The sequence below is a fragment of the Carassius auratus genome, chromosome 30 (genome assembly GCF_003368295.1).
Source record: "Carassius auratus strain Wakin chromosome 30, ASM336829v1, whole genome shotgun sequence".
NCBI lineage: Eukaryota > Metazoa > Chordata > Actinopteri > Cypriniformes > Cyprinidae > Carassius > Carassius auratus.
In genome coordinates, this window is record NC_039272.1 from 13,284,368 (window position 1) to 13,307,954 (window position 23,587).

Below are 23,587 nucleotides of genomic sequence, written 5' to 3' on the forward strand. Positions count from 1 at the left end.
TGAGTTTAAATGTTTGTAATATTGTAAACTATTCTGTTTTCACCCAAATAATTGCAATTTGTCCTGTATTTTGTCCATGGGTGTTCTTGCTTAATAATAAATGTTCATCTTTTGATTATTGCTGATGCCTAAAGTAATTCTGTGTGCGATTTTTAATTTTCAACTCTTTTTAATTCAGCAATATTATAATTTTTAAACAATAGATGAATTAAATTAAACAACCTAGCATGGTGGGTAAAACGTTGAAATAACCCAGCATGTGTTCTGTTCAAAATGTACTCAGTGCTTGGTTTACAAATAACCCAAGCTGGGTGTTATCTAACCCAGCATTTTTTTTTGTAGATTTTTTTTTCCCCTTAAAGTTAAACATTGACTTTTAAAAATTGTACTTAAAAAAAAAAAAAAAAAATCATCATCATCATCATCATCATCATCATCATCATCCCAAACCTGTCATTGTCATTACTTACTCAGCCTCATATCATATTAAACCTATAATACCTTTAAGAACACAAATTGAAGACATTTTTTTATAAAATCTAAGAGCTTTCTTAACCTCCATAGGCAGCAAGGCAACTACCACATTCAAGGCACAGAAAACTAGTAAGGAAATCGTTAAAATAGTCCATATGACATCAGTGGATCAACCCCAACCGTAATGTCAATAAGCTACGATAATACTTTTTGTCTGCAATGAAAACAAATATAACTACTTTCACATTCGTTCAACACTTTGTTCTCCATGTGTCAGTCTTTGACATGCATTCCCAATACTACGATGCATGCATGGGGTGCTGCTGACGCAGGAGCCAGTGTTCTGACGTAGAATGCCCATCTCTATTAGTTCATTGTCTAAATATTCTGGTCTGAATAAGTAAGGCTGGGCAAAAAATTGCAAGTCATCCTCTCTGATGAAGTCTTCAGATGTTAAGATGTTTATGAAGACTTCTCGTAGCTTTATAAAATTAAGGTTAAACCACTGATGTCACACAGACTATTTTAACAATGTCCTTACTACCTTGCTGGGTCTCGAACGGGGTAGTTGAATTGCTATCTATGAAGCATCAGTTTACAGTTGGGGATTAGTCGTGATAAGTTAAAATTAAATGACTTCAGTGATATACATAAATAGTAAATGCTCCTGTTGCTGACAGGTTCCTTGATTAGAGTGTATCTCATATATAATCTATAAAATTCATAATGAACATAATCTTCCCATATAAGCATACTACAGTCATGGCTAATAGTTGTTGCAGTGACATAAATTTTGTGTTTTGTAAAGTTGGCTGCTTAAGCTCTTACAGTGTTCATTCAAATTGTTTCTAGATTATTGTGTAGAGAGATCAGATGCATTTTAAATAATTGCTAAAGACTTCATTGGCCAAAAAAAAAAAAAAAATGAACTTTTCACACACACAAAAATCACTGTTTTTTGTTTTGTTTTGTTTTTTGACACAAAATGACCAGCTAACATTAACTGACCAATCATATCAGCAGCACATGTGAAGTAGGGATGGACTGGGAGGTAAAAACGGCCCTGGATTTTCTCCCAAACAGGCCCACACAACTACAAGCAGTAGCACAATATTACAGCAATCCTATCGCATCTATGGCATATAACATCACAAAACCCATGGTGACCCTGCTGACAAAAACAACAGAGACCACCACAGAAATTCAAATGATTTCCACTACAAATACCATTACAAACATTACAAACCATCAACTTTTAACCATTAAAACCATTAAATAATGGTTTCCTGAAGTGTGTTTTGGGACATATTACATTATGATTTAGTGGCTTTAACAAAATCCACCAACAGAAGGCGACCAATTACCAGTGGAGACCAACAGGCACCATTACAGTTTCCAATAAAATTTTAATTATAACCAATATAACTAGATGGTTTAAAAAAAATTTTCAGCAGGGGATTAGTGTGGCGTCCCTTTTATTGGCTGTCAACGTCACTTAATCTGACACTTTTTCTTCGATGATGAACCATCCAGGCCAATGGAAAGGCGTTCTGGACTTCTCCAGAACATCCAGATTGCCAGTGTGATCCTATGTGAAAGTGTGAATGAGTGCTAGTCAGGTAAAATTACTATCATGCTAATTAGATTATAAGAGCAGACTGATTGTTATAAAATGAGGGAAGAAGTGCTTCCAATCATTGTGTTCTTGTTAGCAATGGTTACTTCCGAAGAAACACGTGCAGCTTTCATCACTATGCATCAAAATGGCCTCACATGCAAGGAAATTGCTACAAAGAATATTGCACCTGAAAGAACCATTTACCAGATCATCATGAACTTCAAGGAGAGAAGTTCAAGTGCCAGGACCATCTCCTCCTGAGGAGCCAGCTACAGAATTGTGTCTCCAGCAGTGCAGTGCTTGCTCAGGAATGGCAGCAGGTTGGTGTGAGAGCATCTGCATGCACAGTGAGGCCAAGACTTTTGAACGGCGGCCTGGTGTCAAGAAGGGCAGCAAAGAATCCACTTCTCTCTGAGAAAACCACAAGGACAGACTGAAATTCTGCAGGAGGTACAAGGATTGGACAGCAAAAGACACTATTTTCTTTGATGAAGCTCCCATCCGACTGTTTGGGATGTATGGAAAATTGATTGTTCGGAGAAGAAAAGGTAAACGCTACCATGTGTCCATCCATGTGTGGGGTTGCTTTTCAACCAAGAGTGTGGGCTCTCTCATAATTCTGCCCCAAAACACTGTCATGAATAAAGAATGACACCAAAACGTCCAGCAAGAGCCCCCATTTCAGTTTCATTGGGGCTTCAAAGATAACTAAATAATTACAGCCATGTATGGGAGAAAACCATGGTAACATGAATACTATAGTAGTATTACAAATATTAAAAGTACAAAAAAATTAAATAAGGTAAATATACACTGATTTTGGAGTGTTACTCTCATTGTAGGTATATTATTGCAGTTGTAGTAGTTATGAAAGAAAATGTAAACATAATAAATAGTTCCCGGACTCTGCCTGAAACTCAGTGTCACTGGTTCCAGAGACTTTACAAAATAAATATTGTGGTAACTCAATGGAAATAAAACGGAAAATTGTCATTTAGACTCCACAGGGCACTGACCAAAGGCTTTTTTTTCTCCATGTGATGTCCCAATTTCAGAGAGACGCGTTTCCTCATCTTGTGAATAAAATGAGCCATTTGGGCTGCTATGGAGCCAGACTGTACCAGACTCAAAGCCAATATTGTACTTCTCTCCTCTTTTTTTTCTTTTGAGTAATCTTCTAAAGAGAAAAGAGCAAAAACATACTTAAATTAGTAACTTCTAACATTCCCCTGTGGTTTCCAAATGTACAGATCCCTCCACAATAAAGCAAAGATTTAATCAGACACCGAAGAGGGGGAAAAAAAAGGTTTTGTACTCCAGAAACAAGATGACGTGATGTCTGATGGCGACAGTAGAAATGGTATCTTGAAAGAAAAATCTCCCCTTATGGAAATCATGTCAGAAAAATCCACAAAACGAAATTGTGGGCAGCTTAAACTAACCATATTTCCCCTTTTCCCTTTGTTCTTCAATCCAAGAGAGAATGACTGTTTAATCCTCTAGTCTCATTGTTCAGCTGTGTCTGGGTGGTTGGTTGAGGGAAATTACTTTTTCACAGTGATGGTATAGAGTGTGATTTGCCAGAGAATGTTTCCGAACTTATTGCTTCTGAATTTATTGTTCATAATGAGGCTTGTCTATTTTCATGCCATTTCACTTTCAGTTAAAATCGTCCCATCAATAAATACACTATAAATTGTAAGACAACTGATAAATCTGTTCATAAAAAAGGTTTAGAGGGATCAGTTTGATCCGGTAAGAAGCCAAAACTTGGAAGGGCCTTGAGTTTCAGTTCACTGGGTGGTTAAATGGTACTGTTGTGGTCCAAATACATCAATGCCCCTTGCCATTTTAATCAAATAGTGTAAAGCATTACATTAAGCAAACCATTTCCCATTCCAGGCATTCAAAAACAATATATATTTAACCAGTTCAGAGCTGAAACAATTTCCAGTAAAGCTGCTTAAATTAATATTTCACCCAAGAAATTGCATTGTTTACTCACCTGTATGACTATGTGGGACGTAAAATAAGATAAATTTGAGAACTGTTTGGTCATCGTTCTTTAAAATACATCCAGGTTTGGAAAGACATGAGGGTGTATAAAGGATGTAACAACAATGTGGACTGAAAAACACTTTACAAACAAAACTGAACAAAAGAACAGACGTGATCTGTAGCAAATAGAAATGTCCTAGTTAATTGCAGAGGCCTGTTGTTAAGAGCTCTACACACAAATGGAAGTGCAGCAGCATGAAGCAGGATCCCTTGTACCCTTTTCATGACATGTTCACACTCCTAACTTCTGGAGCGGAGCTAAAGAGAATCCAGGCTAAAACCACCAGACTGGAAGTTTCTTGTCACAAACTGTCAGACTACTCAAGTCTGTTTGACAGAAATCCTTGCGTCACCCAATACCCGAATTTCCAAATCTGCTGCCTGAACCCAAAGCTCTGTTTAACCACATCAACAGTTTATGCCTCCCTCACTATAGTCACACAAGAGAAGGAAAACAATTCCATTCCAGGATAGCCAGACTACTGCAGTGACTATGTCTGGCATTGTTCGCTCTATAGGTGTCCTGCAGGTTGCGGCTGGAAACTGGGCTTATTGGGCATACTTTCCTTGAATATCCATATGACAGTTCAGTATCTCAATATTAGTGAAGGCCAGTTGAATTCACCAGTTTCCCATTTCATTCACCAAAATCAACATTTCAAAATCCTCACTGTCCCAGCTTTCATCTTGACTTTGGAAAGAGAAATGGCATTGAGTGGTCTGTTTTTCTCAGTGAACTATTCTGGACAGCTCAGTTCTGACACAACAAACCAATATCCCAAAAGGTGCCCAAATCCCATTAAGTTGTCCTTTGACACAATGCCACATAGACTAGGGTAACAGTCCAAAGCAAAACAATTATCAGAAATCACTTTTAAGGAAGGCCTTAATATTTAGGTTGCATAAAGTCCAACTAACCCATATTATAAAAAATAAATAAACTATCCAAAGATTAGACTTGAGTTCAGAGAATTCCGTATTTCAGTGTATTAACTGATTTTTGACCTATTGCTGTTAGACCTACTATACAGTAGGTGTGCAACCTACATGAGTTCTGGCAGACACTCACCACACCATAGAGCATAAACGTCAAAATTCAGACAAAATACAATCCAGGGCTTCTTTAATCTCCCCACAACACCTCACAAATAGGCTACACTTGTAGTTTCTACATAAAAATGGGAGCACTGCTCAAAACACTGCTCGACTTTGTTAGACGGTCTTTCAATATATTAAAATACAAAACTTATCAGGGAAAGTTTCATCATGCTAACTGGCAAGCTGAAGTATATGTCAAAATGCTCTCAGAGAAGTTTCATGATAATTGTATTACCACTAAATTGTGTTAACTAAATATATGATAGCACAAATAGTTAAGCATCCTGGCCCACCTCAAAGCAAGAGTGTGCAACGGTCACAAAGAGGGTGATCACATGCAATTTCAGAAATTTAAAGTTGCAATTAAAGCAAGGACGCGACAGATAATTTTTGACTTGTGAATAGGGTTGTAACTATATATAACTTTATGATGGTTTATCACAGTTTGAACGTATGTAGTTATCATACTGTAAACCTTTTTTTTTTTTTTTTTGTGGGGAGATGAAAGAAGTCCAGGACTGTATTTTTTCTGAATTTTGACGTTTATGCTCTATGGTGTGGTGAATGCCTGCCAGAATTCTGCAGTCACTACTAAATAGTTGCAGTAGTAAAAAGGCTGTTGGATGGTCATAGGTGTTGCACACCTATAGTAGGTCAAAAAAAAATTATGAGAAAAAAAAAAAAACTCAACTGTGCATAGGCCTATGCAACTTTTTGCAATGCAAAAACAGGCAATAGCCTACATCCAACATCTTCATTCATATTTGCAGACACCATCCCTGCGTGCAGATAATAGTGTGTTACATTTATAAAAAGTTATAAATTAAGGCTGTATGATTTCTGTGATGCAGAGGGAATCCCGGTGAAGTCATGAACATGGAATTTACAGTATAACGTGCATGGATGGATAAGTCAAAGTAGATATGATATGTGTCTGTGAATATTAAAAGCGCAAAGAGATTGCTGTATAAATAATTGCTCGTTTCTGCATGTCTCTGAGTGGCACCGTTTTATCAACTAGCTACACACTGGAGTAGGCATGACTCTAATGGTGTTTTCACCATAAAGTTACATAAACATGAACATCACCAGAACTACTCTGAAAGAAAACTTCAATAAAAATTTCCCAGTTTTATTTGAGAAAATAACATTTTCAAATCTGAAACTCAAAGGTCCGTTACAACTCGTTTAAGATAAAAGTTTGATTTAACTTGAAATTATGACAAACATATTAGCATTTTTCAGTGTAGCCTACTTCAAAGTTAGAATAACAACATTATTTTTAATAATGAATTTATTTTAACATTATTTTAAAGGAATATCATGTTTCTCCATGTTTTTACTTAGCCTACCTCTGTTGTGCTTTTCCAAAAATAAAAGTTGTTTAATATTAATTTGATAACATTTTAAAACATTAATTAAAATGTTAATATATGATATGTATACATAAAGTGCTTATTTTTTATTTTTTTTTTAAATTAAATTATTTCAGAGAGGAGACTTCACTACTTTCATTAAAATGGTTTCAAGTTTTTTATAATAAAGGATTTGTCCACTCAGATAACTTGTTCTTATTCGTCATTGTTACTGATAAGAATTATTGTTTAATATATACCTTGATATTTTCTGAGACGATTTTCATAACATGAAAATCTCATACCGTTACAAACCTTCTTGGAAATACAGCTGAGTGAAGCAGAATATGGAAAAATGAAAAAGAAACGTCGGGCAGGCATATTCCTGAGTTGGATGGAGCCATATCTGAATGTGAGCTTGCAATCATTTGTAAGAAAGGGACGGGTTTAAGCAGACTGAAGTCTGTCATATGTCACCAGAGAGAAGTCTGTAGTTTTACTGGAATATCTGCGAGGAAAAAAATAAATAAAACATTTGCATAGAGTAATCATTTAGATCAATAGTATGTGTTTATATAATAGATAGGGTGAATTTTCATTTCATGCAGACTTTAAAATGACAAACAGAACACCTTATGGTCTCGTAGACCTCAATCACATCTCAGATCTGAAAGACAAAGTATTTGTGTAGTACTTTGGAAGAAGAGGTCATCATATTGGTGTTGTTGCACCAGCAACCATTAACCCACAAAACCTTCAGCAGCCAGGTCAGTTTAAGGCTCCATTACCATCCTTTCGCTCATGATAATCTGGTGGTGATTGGCACTTCCCTATTCCCCCCTCAACTCGGTCCTTCCCACACGTGTCATCTTGGCTCGCCGGAGGGCAGATAGGGGCTGTCAATTAGCAGATAATGTAGGGAGCAGCTGAATGTCAAACAACGCTTCCCCGGCGGCGACCACGCATCAAATGTCCGTCTGGCTGCCTGCGGGATACAATGTCTTGTTACTGAAGTGGGGTTAGAGGGAAAAACAGCCAGCGGGAGGGGAGAAAAGTTGACGAAATCTGGCACGTTAGTTACAGGCTCTCGATCACATTCACTAATGCAAGACGACATTATAGTTCAATTGTAGGTCCATGAAGAGATGTTTAGAAACAATGCAACATTTGTTTGGTCTTTCCCTTCCATGTTTACGGTTTCAGTTCAGTTGTCAACTTTAGGGTCAATAATACTTTTCATTGTTTTCTAGGTCCAGGAATCGGCCTACATATGACTCACGCAAAAAGCCTGCTGCGGCTATTCCATACAAAATCAATACCACGCTGAAATATTACAGTAAATCTCCACCGTCTTTGATGTAAACCACGCGGAATATCCACAGTATGAGAATTCAAGCCAAAAGGACAAAAATCCATTTCTAAGTCCGTCATGTAAGCTGACCAAAATCTAATCAAGCTTGTTTGCGAACAGAGCCGGTTCCGTTTTTCTCATGGAAACTCCATCATTTCATTGGAGCCCTATCACCTTTAAAAATAACAGTAACCACCTCTTGTAGGTCAAGTCAGACAAATAGTCCCCTGGATATAATTAGCCATCTGTCAGCAGCCATCAATTCACCCTGACTGAAAGCCGTGTCAAACAGTACTTAGGAATTTCAACCAGATCTGTGACTGCCAAACGTATGTATTTCAAAAGACACACTGCCAGAACAAAACTTGGCCCAAAAAATATTTCAAGAGATTTGTAAGGAAATTAATGCCACATCCAATCCATCATGACTAGCCTAAGGGGATAAGGCTTGCGGTTAGCGATATGTGAGAAAATGTCAAGTTTTTAAAACGAAGGAAGTGCCAACTTCTTTGGGGAATTTTAAAAAGGAGGGACTTTTGCCAAATATCACTGACTTTAGTTTGATGCTCCTCTACTTCAGCTCTGTATTTCCAATGTGACTGGAAACGTGCTGGCATAACAGGGTCAATGTCTCCATCTTGTGGTTGTAATACTTTTGCTCACAGGGGTATTAAACACCAATAGAATAGTGAAATTCTCTCTTGACACATTTCAGAACTACAAATTAGATAATATCAACAAACACAAAAAGAGAAGAATAACACAAAGACTCAATGTATACAGAATTGAAAGTGAGTATATTGTTAAACAGGTGCCTGGGCATTAAAACAGTTGTTATCAAGGCATTGTGAGATATTAGTTTGTTTACTCTCCAAGATGCACTAAATATAGCGTTAGTTCTGCTCATTTTGCCTGGATTCAAGGGATCCCTGAGCAGAAACATAGTGCACATATACTGTACATGCTCACTTCAACTGTAGATTCAGAATAGATATATTATATCGCTACCCATCACATTCACACAAACACATGTCAGCATTATGAAAATTACATAAAAAATGTCAAGCAGCATATTTGTAGTTTGGCAACTTAAATGAGTGACTTGATGTTAGCCATTCTCACAGCTCCACCATCATCTCATTTTATACATCATTTCCTTTCATAAACACACAAAATATGTTTTTGAACACTAAAGAGGAGGCCCTTTGAATTATTGTCAGATTAAACTAAGGCAGTGAATTATTGAGAGGGAAAAACAACATTTGGCTTTCACGAACTACCTACGGTCACCCACGTTGACTTATGTGCTTCAATATAAAAATTACTAATACAAATGAATCAAAGTCATTGTGCAGTTTGCAAAGAAGCACGCAGCAAAGAGAACTACTAGTATGGAGGCAGTGTTATGAAACTAAACCAAACAAAAATCATTGTTCAGCATCTTTCAGTAAAGGCTAGTCAGTTTTCTGGACTAATATGACTGCCGCTGAAAGATCATGATTTTGTTTGTACTTTAGAAAACGCACTTCGGTCACACACACACAACACAGTTCACTGTGAGCCTACAGAATAATAGAATGACGCTGGATCCATGCTGTGCTACATCAATATCTCATGCAGATACTGCCATAGAGAACAAGTCAACAGTTGGCTACTAATATATCTTGTCTCCCATTTTTTTTTTCAATACATCGCTTTCTCTTCAAAGCCAATTCATCTGAAACAGATCAGATTACGTTAAGAGGTGACTGGAAGATTATGTCTGCTACAATGTGTTTTACGAGGGATTTTTTATTTATTTATCTCTAGACATACCAAATTCTTTACCTGTGGAAACCTTTGTATGATGATAATCTTTATGAAAGGTGCAGTGTGTAATTTCCACATCATTAGTGACCAAAATGGAATCAAAAAAATAATACTGAGTCAAAATAAGAAGTTTCTCCAAACATTTGATCCTGGAATGTGGAGTCCAAAACCATTTTATATATATATATATATATATATATATATATATATATATATATATATATATATATATATATATATATATATATATATATATATATTGTTTTGTTTTCCCAAACGAGTTATAAATAAAATAATAATAATAATAATAATAATAATAATAATAATAATAATAATAATAATAATAATAATGGTACAATAGTACTGGTACCTAAAATAAAAATGAAAACTAAAGCAAAAGCAAAACAATTCTAATAAAATAATTCAAAACATGAATTATAATAATACTAATATCATTATAATGTATTATTATAATATATTATTAATTAACTTTGTCACAATCTAAACTGCACCAATACATGATCTTTTTTTTTTTTTTTACTCTAAATTGCATCAGTAAAGTCTGTCTGATTGAGTTGACCAATGAAACGGGCCGTGGTGCTGGATTTGCACTTAACTTGGTTATTAACTAGTTATTTATTTATTTATTTTAGTCCTTTAGATATCTCTACACATTATTGTTGAAAATTACAAACAGCACCTTTAAAACATGACAATGTTTACTATTCTTCTTGATGCTTTGATGGATATTATGCAGCTTTTTTTCATTATTTTAATCCTTGATCACAAATAATATTATCAAATTGTATCCTGTATATCATTAGCACACTGTATTGCTCAGTGTTTTCATATATTGAGGTCTGTAATGACATGTTGTTGCATAGTAGTCCTTTCCATCACTACTAGCAGGCACTTCTCGAGTTGGAGGCTCGAAGTGCCAGGCTGGCTAAGGACTTCACCAAGCAGGTGGAGGCTCTGTGGCAGGCGCCGGCACTAGCGATGTAGTTGGAGGCTAACCGGTGTAGACGCTTGCTCCCAAAAGTGTTATAATGGCCAGGCATGACCTGGTCAATCTCCTCTTTATCGACCATCTTAACCAGCCTTTCGCAGCTACGAATGTAATCGTTTATCCGGCTGTAAGGAAGCCAATCAATCATGGATCCATCATAGACCACGTCTCCACTGAACAGAATTTTGTTCTCCTTGTCATGGAGACAAATGCTGCCTCTGGAATGGCCCGGCATGTGGAGAACAGTAAGCTGTCGGTCTCCAAGGTTGATAACGTCGCCTGGAGAAGGAGGAAAGGAAGGAAATGTGGGAACTGGATATTGTCACTGCATTGCAGCACTGACACAGCAGAAGCTGTGTCGACTGATGCACAAGTTATGAAGCAGAGAAGGATTTGTGAGGTATATTATGCAGAGGTAAGGGTTCATTTATAATTAGTACAGCTGAGATATCATTTCCATGACTTTTACAGTCAATTACTGGATAAGAATCCAGATATAATAATTTATTTTGACTGCATTCACAAAGACTACTTTCTTACTGATTAAATGTTTTCAGCTAAGCATACATTTTTAACTGTATTTAAATTTAACTATATATACTTAAAAAAAAAAAAAAAAATGATAGCCTGAATGCACTGTAAGTCGCTTTGGATAAAAGCGTCTGCTAAATGCATAAATTTAATTTCATTTAATTTTTTATTTAAACATGTACAATACAACACAATACACACTGTAGACATTCTGTGTGTCACCTTGACATCTGGAGATGCACTGACATGAAAAAACATGAACATCTGAACTGAACATCTATTGAACATCTATTCATATGCAGTAGCACAACACACTGCAAAACAGTCCATTCACAGAGAGTTATGGGGAGGAAGTCACGTATGATGTACTCTGATTTTGCTGAGTTTCTGCCAATAGTCCACTATAATGGTGTTTTTACCATCAAGGAAATGAAGCCACATTAGACAGTGGGCTTGCTTTTCACTAACCACTGACATGCCTCTGGTGAGTCAATCATGATCTGATTTGTTTCGATCTTTTTCAAGAGCTCTTCAAAGATATTATGCAAGGCTGTCCAGAATGAAGTCATACAATTCCGTATGCATCGGTATTCTGGAGTAATTTATGCAATAGTGTTTCAGTATATATATATATATATATATACACACACACACATTTAGTGTTGTATGCATTACAATAATATTATAGTCATGCAAACTGTATAATAGCCCACCTTCTTGTAGTATATGTGTTGGTGTGACCGCCTTGACTCTGTACTGTCTTGCTCGCCATCCAGGCGATGGATCCTCCACGATCTCGCGGTCAGATAACCACGTCACTGTCTCGAAGTTGTCCCCATTAGCCAGAGCATCCACCTCCGCCTTGTGCACGCCCACCTGTTGAAACTGATGCAGCCCACCCGAATGATCAAAATGCACATGCGTGCCAATAGCTAAAAGCGGGTTCTTGCGCTTTGAATCGTCCCCTAGCAGCCCTTTACTATTGATGTATTCGGGCAGACTCCGTAAACCCAGTCCGGTATCTATGACCACGTCCTGATGGGACCCGCGTATGAGCCAGATATTCGCCCTGTTCCCTGATTCATAAAACCGCTCCTGGATCCAAAACATGCCATTTTCCAGCGACTTATGCGCGTACCAGTCAGTCGCAGACATCTCCAATACATTCAAGAGGTTATTATTGCATAAAAGATTAAATATATGGCTGTTAACCTATAATTTTGGTTTAAAATCCTAGCTGCTGCAGCTGCAGAAAGGACGCTGAACCCTGTTCCGCAAGCGCAGCACGTCATCGACAGTAACGACATGACGTGCTGGAGAGTCGAAATACTATTGGTCAATGCGGCAATAGGCACCACCCAAGTCATGCATATTAACAATCTAAAATACTATTTAATTGCATACAGGCAGGTACTCATTTTATATTAGTTCAAAGGCCGTGATAGCACAAGGTAAGCAATTGCACCTCAAATAACTGTTACTCCAACGCGTCCAGCTGCCTTAATGGTACAGTTTTAAAGAAATGCTGGATGTTGCCAATTATTTTCTCACCCACGTAACGTAACTTACATGTTTCAAACGCAGTGGATCCTCATTTCCAAAATCTTATAAAATAATCCATACGAAATTATTTCCCGTCTTCTGAAGCAACATGATAACGTTGAGATTTTGAAGTAACGTTAATTGTCCAAAGATAATCTTCCTCCAGCGAAGTCTATTACCAAATATTATTAGCGATGGCATTTGATAAAAAAAATGGCGCGTTTTAGGTTTAACAAAACATGACGCCAAAAAAAGAACGCGCGTCACGTGATTTACCACGACGCAATGCGTTTACAACGCCACCAGTAATTATGTCCGAAAACAACGTCAATATTTTTATACTTTGGCCAGTTGATATGTTATCAGCAATTCGATCACACAGGAAATATAAGGAATATCTGACTGGCCAAAATGGCCGGAAAAGGCAGAGGAATAGCAGCATTCACTTTCAACATCGAGGCCCTGGGTCTCTCCAGAGGGTCCATGCCAGAAACCCAAAGAGGGCCAACTCCACTCTTCCCAGTGAGTTGTCTTCTTCTTCATAGCCTATGCACCACATCATCTGGTATATAATTCTGCGCTCGTTTTCAGCAAATTGAATATAAACCAGTGCCTTTGAAAGCTGGAGAGGATGAAGATTATATGAGAGCTTTGAAACAAGAGATGAGAGGACGAATGAAAGATCTCCCATTTAACGTAAAACCCCATGCAGGAAAGGGAGGTGAGTAGTAGCCTTTATTTAATTTTGGTAACATATAATACCTATTGCTTCGTACTTGGGGTATTAGTATTTCTGAGATAATCATATTGTAAAAGTGGATGACTATGAGTGAGAGCACTGAGGGCAATGTTGTGTTTTAACAGTGGCCTGAAGACATTAAATCTATTTAACTACGTTTAAGTGAAATAGTATAACTGATTAGGGAAAGTATAATCTTGAAAATAGTTGTGACATGTTATTTGATTGTTTTATTATTATTATTTTTTTACAATATTACATATAGTTGGTTGAGTGTACAATCTTGTGCACTCATTCAACTGTATTTATTATTGCTGCTGTTCATAATGTACATAAAACCCTACATGCTGCTGTTCATAATGTGTGTATATATAATTATCCTACATTGCATTCTTGTTTATATTCTGTACATACTCTGCTTAATACTGTATATAGAAACTCCACTGTACATTCTGTAAATCATAGCTACCCTTACTCTGCACTATTTTGTATATAAAACACTATATTCTTGCACTTCTGGTTAGATGCTAACTGCATTTCATTAGCTCTGTACTTGTACTCTGCATTAGAGCTGTAATCGGGCCTTAAAAGTTAGGCCCGACAGGACCCGAGCCCCACAGGTTTTGGCCCGAGCCCGACAAGTACATTTTGATCGACAGCTTTTTTTAAAGCCCGAACCCGTTTACAGCCCGACATTATTCAAATGTGCGCACGCACACAGCTCTTTTGCCTTTTGTCAACAATGAGTAATTTATTCATGTTTTAACATAATTTACTCATAACTAACGTAGACTAGACCACTTGGAAGTTGGAATAAAGAAATAAAATAAGTCCTCTGTGACATCGTAACATCTCAGCATTCTAGACATAGGCTCATTTAACCCATAAATAGACCAACGCACCAATAAAAACGAGTCATTTAAAAAAAAAATTAAGATACATTTTAAATTAAGATGGGTATTTGGCAATAACGAAATTAAGATAAAGGCTCCGCCGGATTTGCTTTATTTAATAAAAGAATAATGCCAACATTAGCGTAAATACTCTGTCAACATTATGCATTTAAGACTCAATGAATATTTAGTTATCATTTCCCCATCGGGTTCGGGCAAAGATCTTCAGCTCTACTCTGCATAATGACACTAAAGTTGAACCTAATCTAAAAGTAAAATATGAAAAGTCAGAGATTTAGAAGTGATCTTTTTCTTTTTTTTAAGTGTTTGCCAATGTGCTCACCAGTATAATTCACAGATGTGGAGAGGTATAAGGAGAAATACACAAGAGAAATTAAAAGAATTGAAGATGATAACTGGACACCAGGTAATACAGGAATAACTTGTGATTATTATTTAAATTGGCTAATTTCAGACAAATTATAAACTTCCTTTGTAGATTGGAACCGTCTTCCAAAGGAGCTGAAGCCACAAAAGAAGATTATTAAAAAGAAAAGAGGTCATTTCAAATATTCAGAAACCCATCACTAAACAAACAGCATTTTTTTATAACCTGTAAATGATTTAAATATTTACAGATACTACGAAAAATGCAAAGATCTCAAGTAAGGACAAGGTGGAAGTGTTGAATAAACTTGATGTACGTTCATGTTGTAGATCATCACATACTGAACTTATTAAATTAACTGCATTATATATATTTGGAATATGATGTTGTCTCATTTGCGCTTGTTTTTCAGGAACTTGAAAAGAAGGGAGACGTAAAATCAGATGAGGAGGATGAAGCAGAGGGAGGGAAGAAGGAAGATGGGGAAGAAGGGGAAGAAGAAGAAATTGAAGCAGAATATGATGAAGAGCTTGAAGAGGTAAAAGGTTTTTAAGGTTTAACCATTCCTTCTCAAATGCATCTGTCACATGTTGTACATGAAAATTTAACCAAAATGTATTTTAAGTGAAACCTTAATCTAACTATAACACTTAAAGAGCCACACAGATGGGAAATCAAAAATTACCCGTATTACAGTGTATGATGTAGCTGTCCATCAGTGTAAACAATGTGCAAAGTAATTAAACCAAAAAGTTCACGATTTATAAAGTTATTGGCTTCTAAAGTAAGGAGTCGACTCTGAATCGCTGAAACGAGTCGTTATAAATTTCGAATCTTTTGCCCATCTCTATGTACGTCACTAGGAGTAGGGGTGTGACGGTTAGTATATAACCGTGAGACCGGCGGTTATAGTTGAACACCGTCATTAGAACTCTATAACCGGCAAAACCGTGTTATTAAAATATTTTTTACAAACATTTTTTATCAAAAATTATTTTCATTTTTAGATAGGATCATAAGATCCGCAATATATCGGGAAACATGGTTTTTACCACTTAATGAAGTTTTGTAAATCGTCAGACATATTTACCACTTCATTAAATTTTGCTTTGTAGAAAACCTTTCTTAAAAAACGAATTTCGTTTTGTACAAATTTTATCTTAATTTTAATAAATGTTTCATCAACCAATTGCATGTATTTTAATAAATAAAAAGCAAATATAGCAGACAATGATAACCGTGACATGGAAGCACCAGCGCGCCGCGTTCACTTGCACTGCACTGTGAACTAGAGCGCATCTCATCGTAAATGAAACTCAGCGTAGGCCTATGCCTCATACATTAGCATTAAATATCTTTGCTGCATCCTTTCTAGAACAGACGGGTGCGGCTTTGAAATTTGCTCAAAAAACTGTGGCGCGGATGATGAGTTTTGTGACACATCTCCTTAATAAACGGAGGTCTGAAATCTCTGCCCCTTTACCGATCAGAGCGTGCGCTGACACGGAGTTAACCCGCTATCTCCAAGAACAACCAACTGACTCTACGACAGATCCACTAGCATATTCACTGCCAAAGAATGAAGATCAGAAGAACCAATGGCTAAAATTCATTTTTACCACAATACCAGAGCAGTACAACAAATCCCTTTTGTTGTGTTCACAACATTTCACTGATGACTGCTTTTCTAATCTCGGTGAGTACAAGGCGGGATTTTCAAAGTTTTAATGGCCATAAAAGAGGGTTCATTACCAACCTTGTTTAGACCAACGAGCATCTCCGAATCACAAAGCGAAGTATGATTATGAAGTTATGTGTCTGTTTTCTCCCGAGCGTCTTATCAGTATGTGTGCTGTCTGCAGCCTTTTTTTCTGCACTGATCTTCATGTACAAACACGTCATTAAAATGAAGTGTAACTCCGTGAATACTCAACGAAGAGACATGAGAGCGATATCTATAGAAAGCTTGACATGTCTTCTTTAAAACTAAATAAGTGCTGCTAACAGATATTCTGTGATAAAGTAATCCATATGAAAACAAAGTGATGTACGTTTTTCACGTCTCCCTTCATTATATCTAATGTGAACACGCCCCCGCGCTGAACGCGTTATTCAGATTCAAACTGAAGCGCGCGGCTTGAATACGACCACACAGAAGAAAAAGCAGCGAGACTGTTAAAGTTTTTTATTTTACTGTTTGCTTCGCGATGAGAGGAATAAGACCTAATTCACCCCAAAAAGATGCTAATGCATTGTTTAAAATGAAGTTGTGTGCGGAACAACCAATCAAACCTGACTATGTCAGTTGACCAATCAGAACACAGTATGCTACCGAAAGGTGGGGTTTAAGGAAACTGAATCTTTTGAACAGCTTTGCGCGTACCATTTGGGGATCTCTGAGAATTGAGGTAATTTTAAAATGATATTTTGACAAAATGACAATGTTTTTTTAACCTTTGATGGATTTAAACCTATTGTACAGGGCTTATAAACAGTAATAGGAAGCTTAGAATTTTCATCTTACTGGCTCTTTAAAGGAGTCATCGGATGCGAAATGCACTTTTACAAGATGCTTGAACTGAAATGTGTGTTTGCATTGTGTGTACATATTCACCCTATAATGCTCAAAATCTAACCAGCCTTTTTTTTTTTTTTTTTATCTAGTTAAATTAGGGGTGCACAATATATATCCACCAATAATTTATGTGCATCTTGTCAGGAAAGCCAGGTCTCTAATCAGCGGTAAATTCCATCATGTGCGTGATTTGCAGAGCAGCGTTTACTTGACAGTGGCGTTTCAGCAGACTTGACTAGCATCTTACCTTAGACCCGCCTTGTGTGTGTGTCTATCTATCTATCTATCTATCTATCTATCTATCTATCTATCTATCTATCTATCTATCTATCTATATATATATATATATATATATATATATAACACACACACACACACACACATTTACTCCCGACATCAGAGCCTGAAGCTGCAGTGGATTACATTTGTTTCTGAAGTGAATGCACCCCCGATCTACGTAAATTTGTCTCTGTTCGTGTGTAAGGTTTTTTTATTTTTAATGCATCTTTGCAAATCACCTTTCCTAATAATGTGCGAATTAGGGAGTTCTGTGACGACTGCAGTTAAAGTAAACCGCCTCTCTGAGAGTGGCTTGAAAGAGAGGGGCGGGGTCAGCAGAGCTCATTTGCATTTAAAGTGGAATGCAATAAAACTGCGTACAGTAGATTGAGCTGTTTATGACCGGGTATAAATGGCGTTGTATTACTCTACCACTGAGAAATTTTAGCCAAACTATGTTACAAACTTTTCATTAAGACCCTAAAGAAGCATATCAGCTTGTGGAAATTGGGCATCCAATGATCCATTTAAATAGTGAATGTTTAAAACGAAATGTGTCTGTGCAAAGCTAAAAGCAACTGATTTGACAGCACAGAGTATTTTAGTACATGACAGTCATGTTTGAATAATCAATAACATATGCATGTTCAAATAATTTTTTCTTTTTCCTCATAGGAAAATGACTACATAGCAAGCTACTTTGAAGATGGTGATGATTACGGGGGAGGAAGTGATGACAACATGGATGAAGCCACTTACTAGCAAAAAAATTAATAAATAAATACCCTCAATTAAAAAAAAAAAAACATTAAATCATAGCATGCAGAAGAATTATGTATTAATAGGTATGTACTATATAAAGGCACTAGATTTAATTGATACACTTCATGTCTTCAAAGAGCAGTTTCATAGGTATAAAAATAAGATTCAGATTAATTATATAGATTGTCTATAATGGTATCATTTAATATAAATGATTATAAAATTCAAAGCTTAAAAATTAGGAGATTCTGATACTAAAATAATTCCTTTATTTTCAACCTGCATCTACAGGATGAAGGCACATACTGTTCAAATGTCATTAGTGTACTCCATGTTTCATAGAAATGCTTACATCTCTGCTACTTCAATGGAATCTAACATGTCTGAGAATCTTTTACAAATCATCCCTGTGCTCTTGCTAGAAGAAAAAAAAAACAGGAATCCATTATGGTTCCATTAAGTTTTTTCTTTTTCACAAGCAAAGTAAAAAAAAAAAAAAAATTAAAACCAGCAACTTTTCAATTTTTTTTTTTATACCATCATTTGCAATACTGAATCTGGATTCTACATTTTCTAAAATAAATTACCATGTTTATTTCCCTGACAACCAGACAGTGGCAGCAAATATCCTACACAACATATCATCTGTTTGCCATTGATGCAAACTACGAGCTTAATAAAGGTACAGAGATACACTGGCTCATGAGGGACACACACAAAACAAAACCAGCAATCAACTGCAAAATGCATCAAGGACAATTGCTGACAGGACTGGAATCATTTCATGATTACTCGATTCTCTCACGTGTTTCAGTTAATTTAACTTAAAATGTGGTTCCACTTATACCTTCCATTAATCTCTCCAAATCAATTCCTGGTGATTTTAAGTGCCCCGTTATGTTTCCTGTTCATGCTTAACAAAATGTTGCTGTTTAGGAGCAGGCTGTAGGTGAGAGGCAGCACTGGTCCGTGGTAACCCATGAGGCTCAGCAGCAGCTGCCTGTGTTGGTCTAGGCCTGATAGAGTCAATGGTAGTATGGTTGCTAACATCTGCTTTTATCAAAACTTCATAGTATAACAGGTAAAAAACAGGTGTAACTATGCCCACGACCAACATGATGGCAACTGCGGTCCACCATCTCATTCCCCAGTCAGCGCCATAGTATGGGTCTTTCTTTTGGGCGGGTCTCCGCTCAGGGTCTCCCAAAAGCGGCTGCTCCAGCGAGGACACAACCTCGTTCAGGCCGCTCCTGGAAGGGTCAGATGACTTGATGAGAAGTTGAATGTCCTTGTCCTTCTCCTGCAGGAAGCACTCCACACTGTCCACAGATGAGGAAGAGGATGTGGAATCTAAGGAAGCTCCAGAAATCATGATCTCTGAGATTCGACGAGTGCAGCCTGGTGAGCTGCTTTTGTGGGCAGTGGTATTGTGAGTTTCTGTGAATGAGCTGAACTTTCTCACAGGGATCTTTATGGAACGCAGAGCAAAGAAGTCCTGCTCAGTTAGAAGGTTGTTGGCCCGCTTTATGTCTGCAACCTGAGATAACAAGAATGAAAATCAATAATGTACAGTGTATAGCTTTACGGATTACAATGGAACGTTGTGAGGTTCAGAACTAAGTAAGACCAGTGACAACTTTTCTGTGATTATTAGGGGAGAGCACCTTCTAGGCTATAATTGAAATACATTCATTAATTAATTCTCAAAACTGCAATGAACGACAGCGATAACCATTAGTCCAAGATTGCCACAGTGTAACGTTTACCACAGCATTTATTACTTTCTCTAACTAAGGGAAAATGAAGTAGGTTTTGGCTTGTGTGAACGAGTGGAGATGGAAATAGTTTGCATATTCATAGATCCACCTCTCCTCAATGACGTAAAGGTGTAAAGTTACAATCAGTGTTGGGGGTAACGCATTACAAGTAATGACTATGACGCAAAACTGCCAAATAAAATGTTAACACCAATATCTTATGTATTTAATCCCATTTTATTAACCACTGTCTTTGCTGCTGACCTTCAATATTCCAATTCAACCATAATAAGCAAGAAATTTAGATAAACTAACATTTATGCATCATTGTTTTTGTTTTTATTAATATTAATATTGCTAAAGTGTGTTGAAACAACTTGCGTTCTACAGTACGGACGTGGATTTTTCCTTCAGCCCGAGGCTTATTCCTTTCACTTTTTGGTGTGAAAGGGCTTTCACGTTTGCTAAAAATATAACTTTAAGTTAAAAAACAAAAAAGCAAGCTCAGCCCATGTTTAAAAAGTAACACAAAAGACATAACTTTGATTATCGAAGACAAGTTTTAAGGGACAAAATTTGTGACTGCGGGGGGGGGGGGGATTTAAAGGGATAGTTCAACCAAACCTTCATTTATCTTCAGAACATAAATTTAGATATTTTTTATGAAATCCAAGAATATGACCCTTCACAGACAGCACGGTCCTACCACGGTCAAGGCACAGAAACGTAGTAAGGACATTGGTACAATAACCGTTCATTCTCTTAACAAGGTTTCATTTAATTTCAAATAGTTTGTTTTAGGACCACCTTTGTTGATTTTAATCATTATAGCCGTATGATCTCTTAATACCGACGTTTCAACTTTTACGAATTAAATATCATCTGCACTATGCAGAAATTGCCAAAACTTGATACGTAAGTGTTTAATCAGATCATTATTTTTCCAGGTATAGTCTGATGACGTAGAACTGACACAAAACGCATGTGCTGCACTTTGTTTACATTCAGAGGAAACCAAAATATCATCATCGTACTCTCCAAAATGGTGCCAGAGTAACTCGGAGGAAAATAATTGTTTAATAAAGTCATTATTTTTGTTTTCTTAGCGCACAAAAAGTATTCTTGTAGCTTCCTAAAATTACGGTTGAACCACTGATGTCCTTACTATGGTTCTGTGCCTTGACTGTGGTAGTACCCTTGCTGTCTATGGAGGGTCAGAAAGCTCTTGAATTTTATCAAAAATATCTTAATTCGTGTTTCTAAGATGAATCAGGGTCTTACAGGTTTGGAACAACATGAGGGTGAGCAATGACAACATTTTCATTTTTGGACTAAACCTGTCCCTTTAGAAATTAAATTTTTACGTTGAATTAATAAAATTATTATTCTAGATTTCAAGTATAATGTTATACAACAATATACTTTACATTCACATAAGATTTCATGGTCATGCCTGTTGCATTTCTATAAACATACTGAAACAGAAAAACAACAAGGGAACTCTGACTTACAGTACAGAAATATTGCAGAGAAATACTGATCAGCGTATCTCCCTCTTTTATGTCCCGTATCAAGTAGACAATATCGTCCTTGCGATCTGTAGATGTGCTCCTGCGATGCCTCTCCCTGCCTCTGGAACGCAGCTCAAAGGTCTCTCCATCCTCCTCGGAGTAGTCAGTCTCTGAGTTGTGTCCAAAAGCAGACATGTGACCACCTGTGGGAGGCTGCACTGTGGTTGCAAACTGGAAACCATTGTGCTGGTTCCTTCCAGTCATTTTTCACTGTAAAAGGAACAAAAGGCAGATGAATTAAGTTTTTGTTGGACATGTGTGTGCTTCACAAACTCTGTTGGGTGGTTATGAGGTTAACGTTACTTGGAAATAGCTGAGGTTAGGAAAAATTGGATAAGCACGGATATCTTATTTGGCATACTCTGCAGTGTCTAACAGCTAGCACTGCTGATAAAACCAAATTCAACCTTGGACGACGTTGACAGAAGCTATTTTAGGAATTTTTACTAGCTAATTTATGTTGAAACCGCAAAAAATATTAACCAGTTTTTCCATGTGAACTGGATTTCTTACGTGGCCTGACACTCAAAGGTAGCGCTGACTAGCAGCTAACGTTACACATGTATTAGCATGTAAACATGACTTCAAACGATTAACATACACGTTTTATCTTCAAGAAAACAACCAAGACATCTGACCTAACAGTTTTTAAGCACACGAAGTAAACGCTAAACAGCTAACTTCGGAGTACTGAATAAAATCACGTTATAAGGTTTATAAAAAAAGGCTAAGTAGCTCAGTTAGCATTTTATTTTAGCCAGCGTTACGCAACAGAACTTTAATATATCATCAGAATAAATAAACGAAATAGTAATAGAAACGCAATTCCTGTAAACATATCACCCTGTTATTCAACAATACTTAGCACCCTGAAATCATCTTTGGTAAACAGGGTCAATGATCTCGTGCTAATGATGCTAACCAACTTTAGATCAACAAACGGTGATTTACTATCCATTTCGATTTCAGGTAATAAACTAGACAATCTTCTGTTTATCATTTTGGTGCGGTTTACCTGAGAAACGAATGTGGTCCGCTTGACTTTAGTGATTATAGCATTCTCCAGTTTCCGCTATGTGCCTCATAACTTCAACTGCTGGATTACTGGAGACAGACTGAGAAGCCACGTCAACACAGAGACAACGTGAGCACGCACTGACATCATCGACATCGCTCTGCGTTTCCCTTACATCATCAACAACTTCGGGTACGTATAAAAATGATGATTATTCTTATTCTTGGGTTATTCCTGTTATACAGTGACTTTTATGTCCCAATTATTTATTTAATCATATTTTCTCTCTATTTATTAGATATGACTTAAATTGTATATTTAGGTCTTCTTTATCACTTAAAAAAGGATAATAGAAATTATAAATATTATTTTGTATTTGACATACCTTTTCATTGATATATGCATTACATTTTATTATGTCCTCATTGCAAAGTAGTCAACTTCCACAAGAAAATATAAACCATAAAATGATTTTTTTTTTTTTAATGTTTTAATTATGTCTAGGCTAAACTGTCTCTAATCATACATATAAATCATTTGAAAATATGATTATTTTTTTTACAATGTTCTTCAATAATTGTGTCCCTGAAATCATTTTCCACCCTGTTAGTACCAACTTTGTGACCTTCCAAAAACTGAATGCAATTTCATTGAGACCATTTTATATAAGTGACATAATTTATTTTTCCCACTGGAATTCATCTGTACAAACTGAGGTAAGCTTCAACTCTCCCTCCTAACTTTTTTTGTAGTTATTGAAATG

At 36.6% G+C, this 23,587-nt stretch overlaps 3 protein-coding genes across 3 annotated transcripts; 1 reads left to right on the plus strand and 2 right to left on the minus strand.

The window, feature by feature from the left end:
• Positions 1-10,261: 10,261 nt before the first annotated feature.
• LOC113049282 (metallo-beta-lactamase domain-containing protein 2-like) lies at positions 10,262-12,576 on the minus strand. Its single transcript, XM_026211492.1, has 2 exons — positions 12,017-12,576; positions 10,262-11,051 (listed from the first exon to the last, which is right to left on the minus strand). Exons 1-2 carry the CDS (start codon positions 12,456-12,458, stop codon positions 10,666-10,668), a joined length of 828 nt encoding a protein of 275 aa, XP_026067277.1. The 5' UTR covers positions 12,459-12,576; the 3' UTR covers positions 10,262-10,665.
• Positions 12,577-12,684: 108 nt separating this feature from the next.
• Positions 12,685-18,519, plus strand: LOC113049283 (DNA-directed RNA polymerase III subunit RPC7-like). The gene is made up of 8 exons (XM_026211493.1): positions 12,685-12,754; positions 13,228-13,367; positions 13,437-13,566; positions 14,836-14,904; positions 14,977-15,036; positions 15,116-15,177; positions 15,278-15,403; positions 18,395-18,519. Exons 2-8 carry the CDS (start codon positions 13,257-13,259, stop codon positions 18,479-18,481), a joined length of 645 nt encoding a protein of 214 aa, XP_026067278.1. The 5' UTR covers positions 12,685-12,754; positions 13,228-13,256; the 3' UTR covers positions 18,482-18,519.
• A 208-nt stretch (positions 18,520-18,727) lies between these two features.
• On the minus strand, positions 18,728-22,977 carry LOC113049281 (lysM and putative peptidoglycan-binding domain-containing protein 3-like). The gene is made up of 3 exons (XM_026211491.1): positions 22,825-22,977; positions 21,750-22,019; positions 18,728-20,018 (listed from the first exon to the last, which is right to left on the minus strand). The coding sequence occupies exons 2-3, from the start codon at positions 22,011-22,013 to the stop codon at positions 19,377-19,379; spliced, it is 906 nt and encodes a 301-aa protein (XP_026067276.1). The 5' UTR covers positions 22,014-22,019; positions 22,825-22,977; the 3' UTR covers positions 18,728-19,376.
• Positions 22,978-23,587: the final 610 nt, after the last annotated feature.

What these genes read in the sequence shown, in the direction of transcription:
- LOC113049282 (XM_026211492.1), bottom strand. Translation starts at nt 12,458, where the DNA reads ATGTCTGCGACTGACTGGTACGCGCATAAGTCGCTGGAAAATGGCATG. An exon ending in AACACATATACTACAAGAAG is followed by an intron (nt 11,052 to 12,016) that starts GTGGGCTATTAT and finishes CTCCTTCTCCAG; the next exon opens with GCGACGTTATCAACCTTGGA.
- LOC113049283 (XM_026211493.1), top strand. Translation starts at nt 13,257, where the DNA reads ATGGCCGGAAAAGGCAGAGGAATAGCAGCATTCACTTTCAACATCGAG. An exon ending in ACCCCATGCAGGAAAGGGAG is followed by an intron (nt 13,567 to 14,835) that starts GTGAGTAGTAGC and finishes TATAATTCACAG; the next exon opens with ATGTGGAGAGGTATAAGGAG. An exon ending in AAGTGTTGAATAAACTTGAT is followed by an intron (nt 15,178 to 15,277) that starts GTACGTTCATGT and finishes CTTGTTTTTCAG; the next exon opens with GAACTTGAAAAGAAGGGAGA.
- LOC113049281 (XM_026211491.1), bottom strand. Translation starts at nt 22,013, where the DNA reads ATGACTGGAAGGAACCAGCACAATGGTTTCCAGTTTGCAACCACAGTG. An exon ending in CTCTGCAATATTTCTGTACT is followed by an intron (nt 20,019 to 21,749) that starts GTAAGTCAGAGT and finishes TTGTTATCTCAG; the next exon opens with GTTGCAGACATAAAGCGGGC.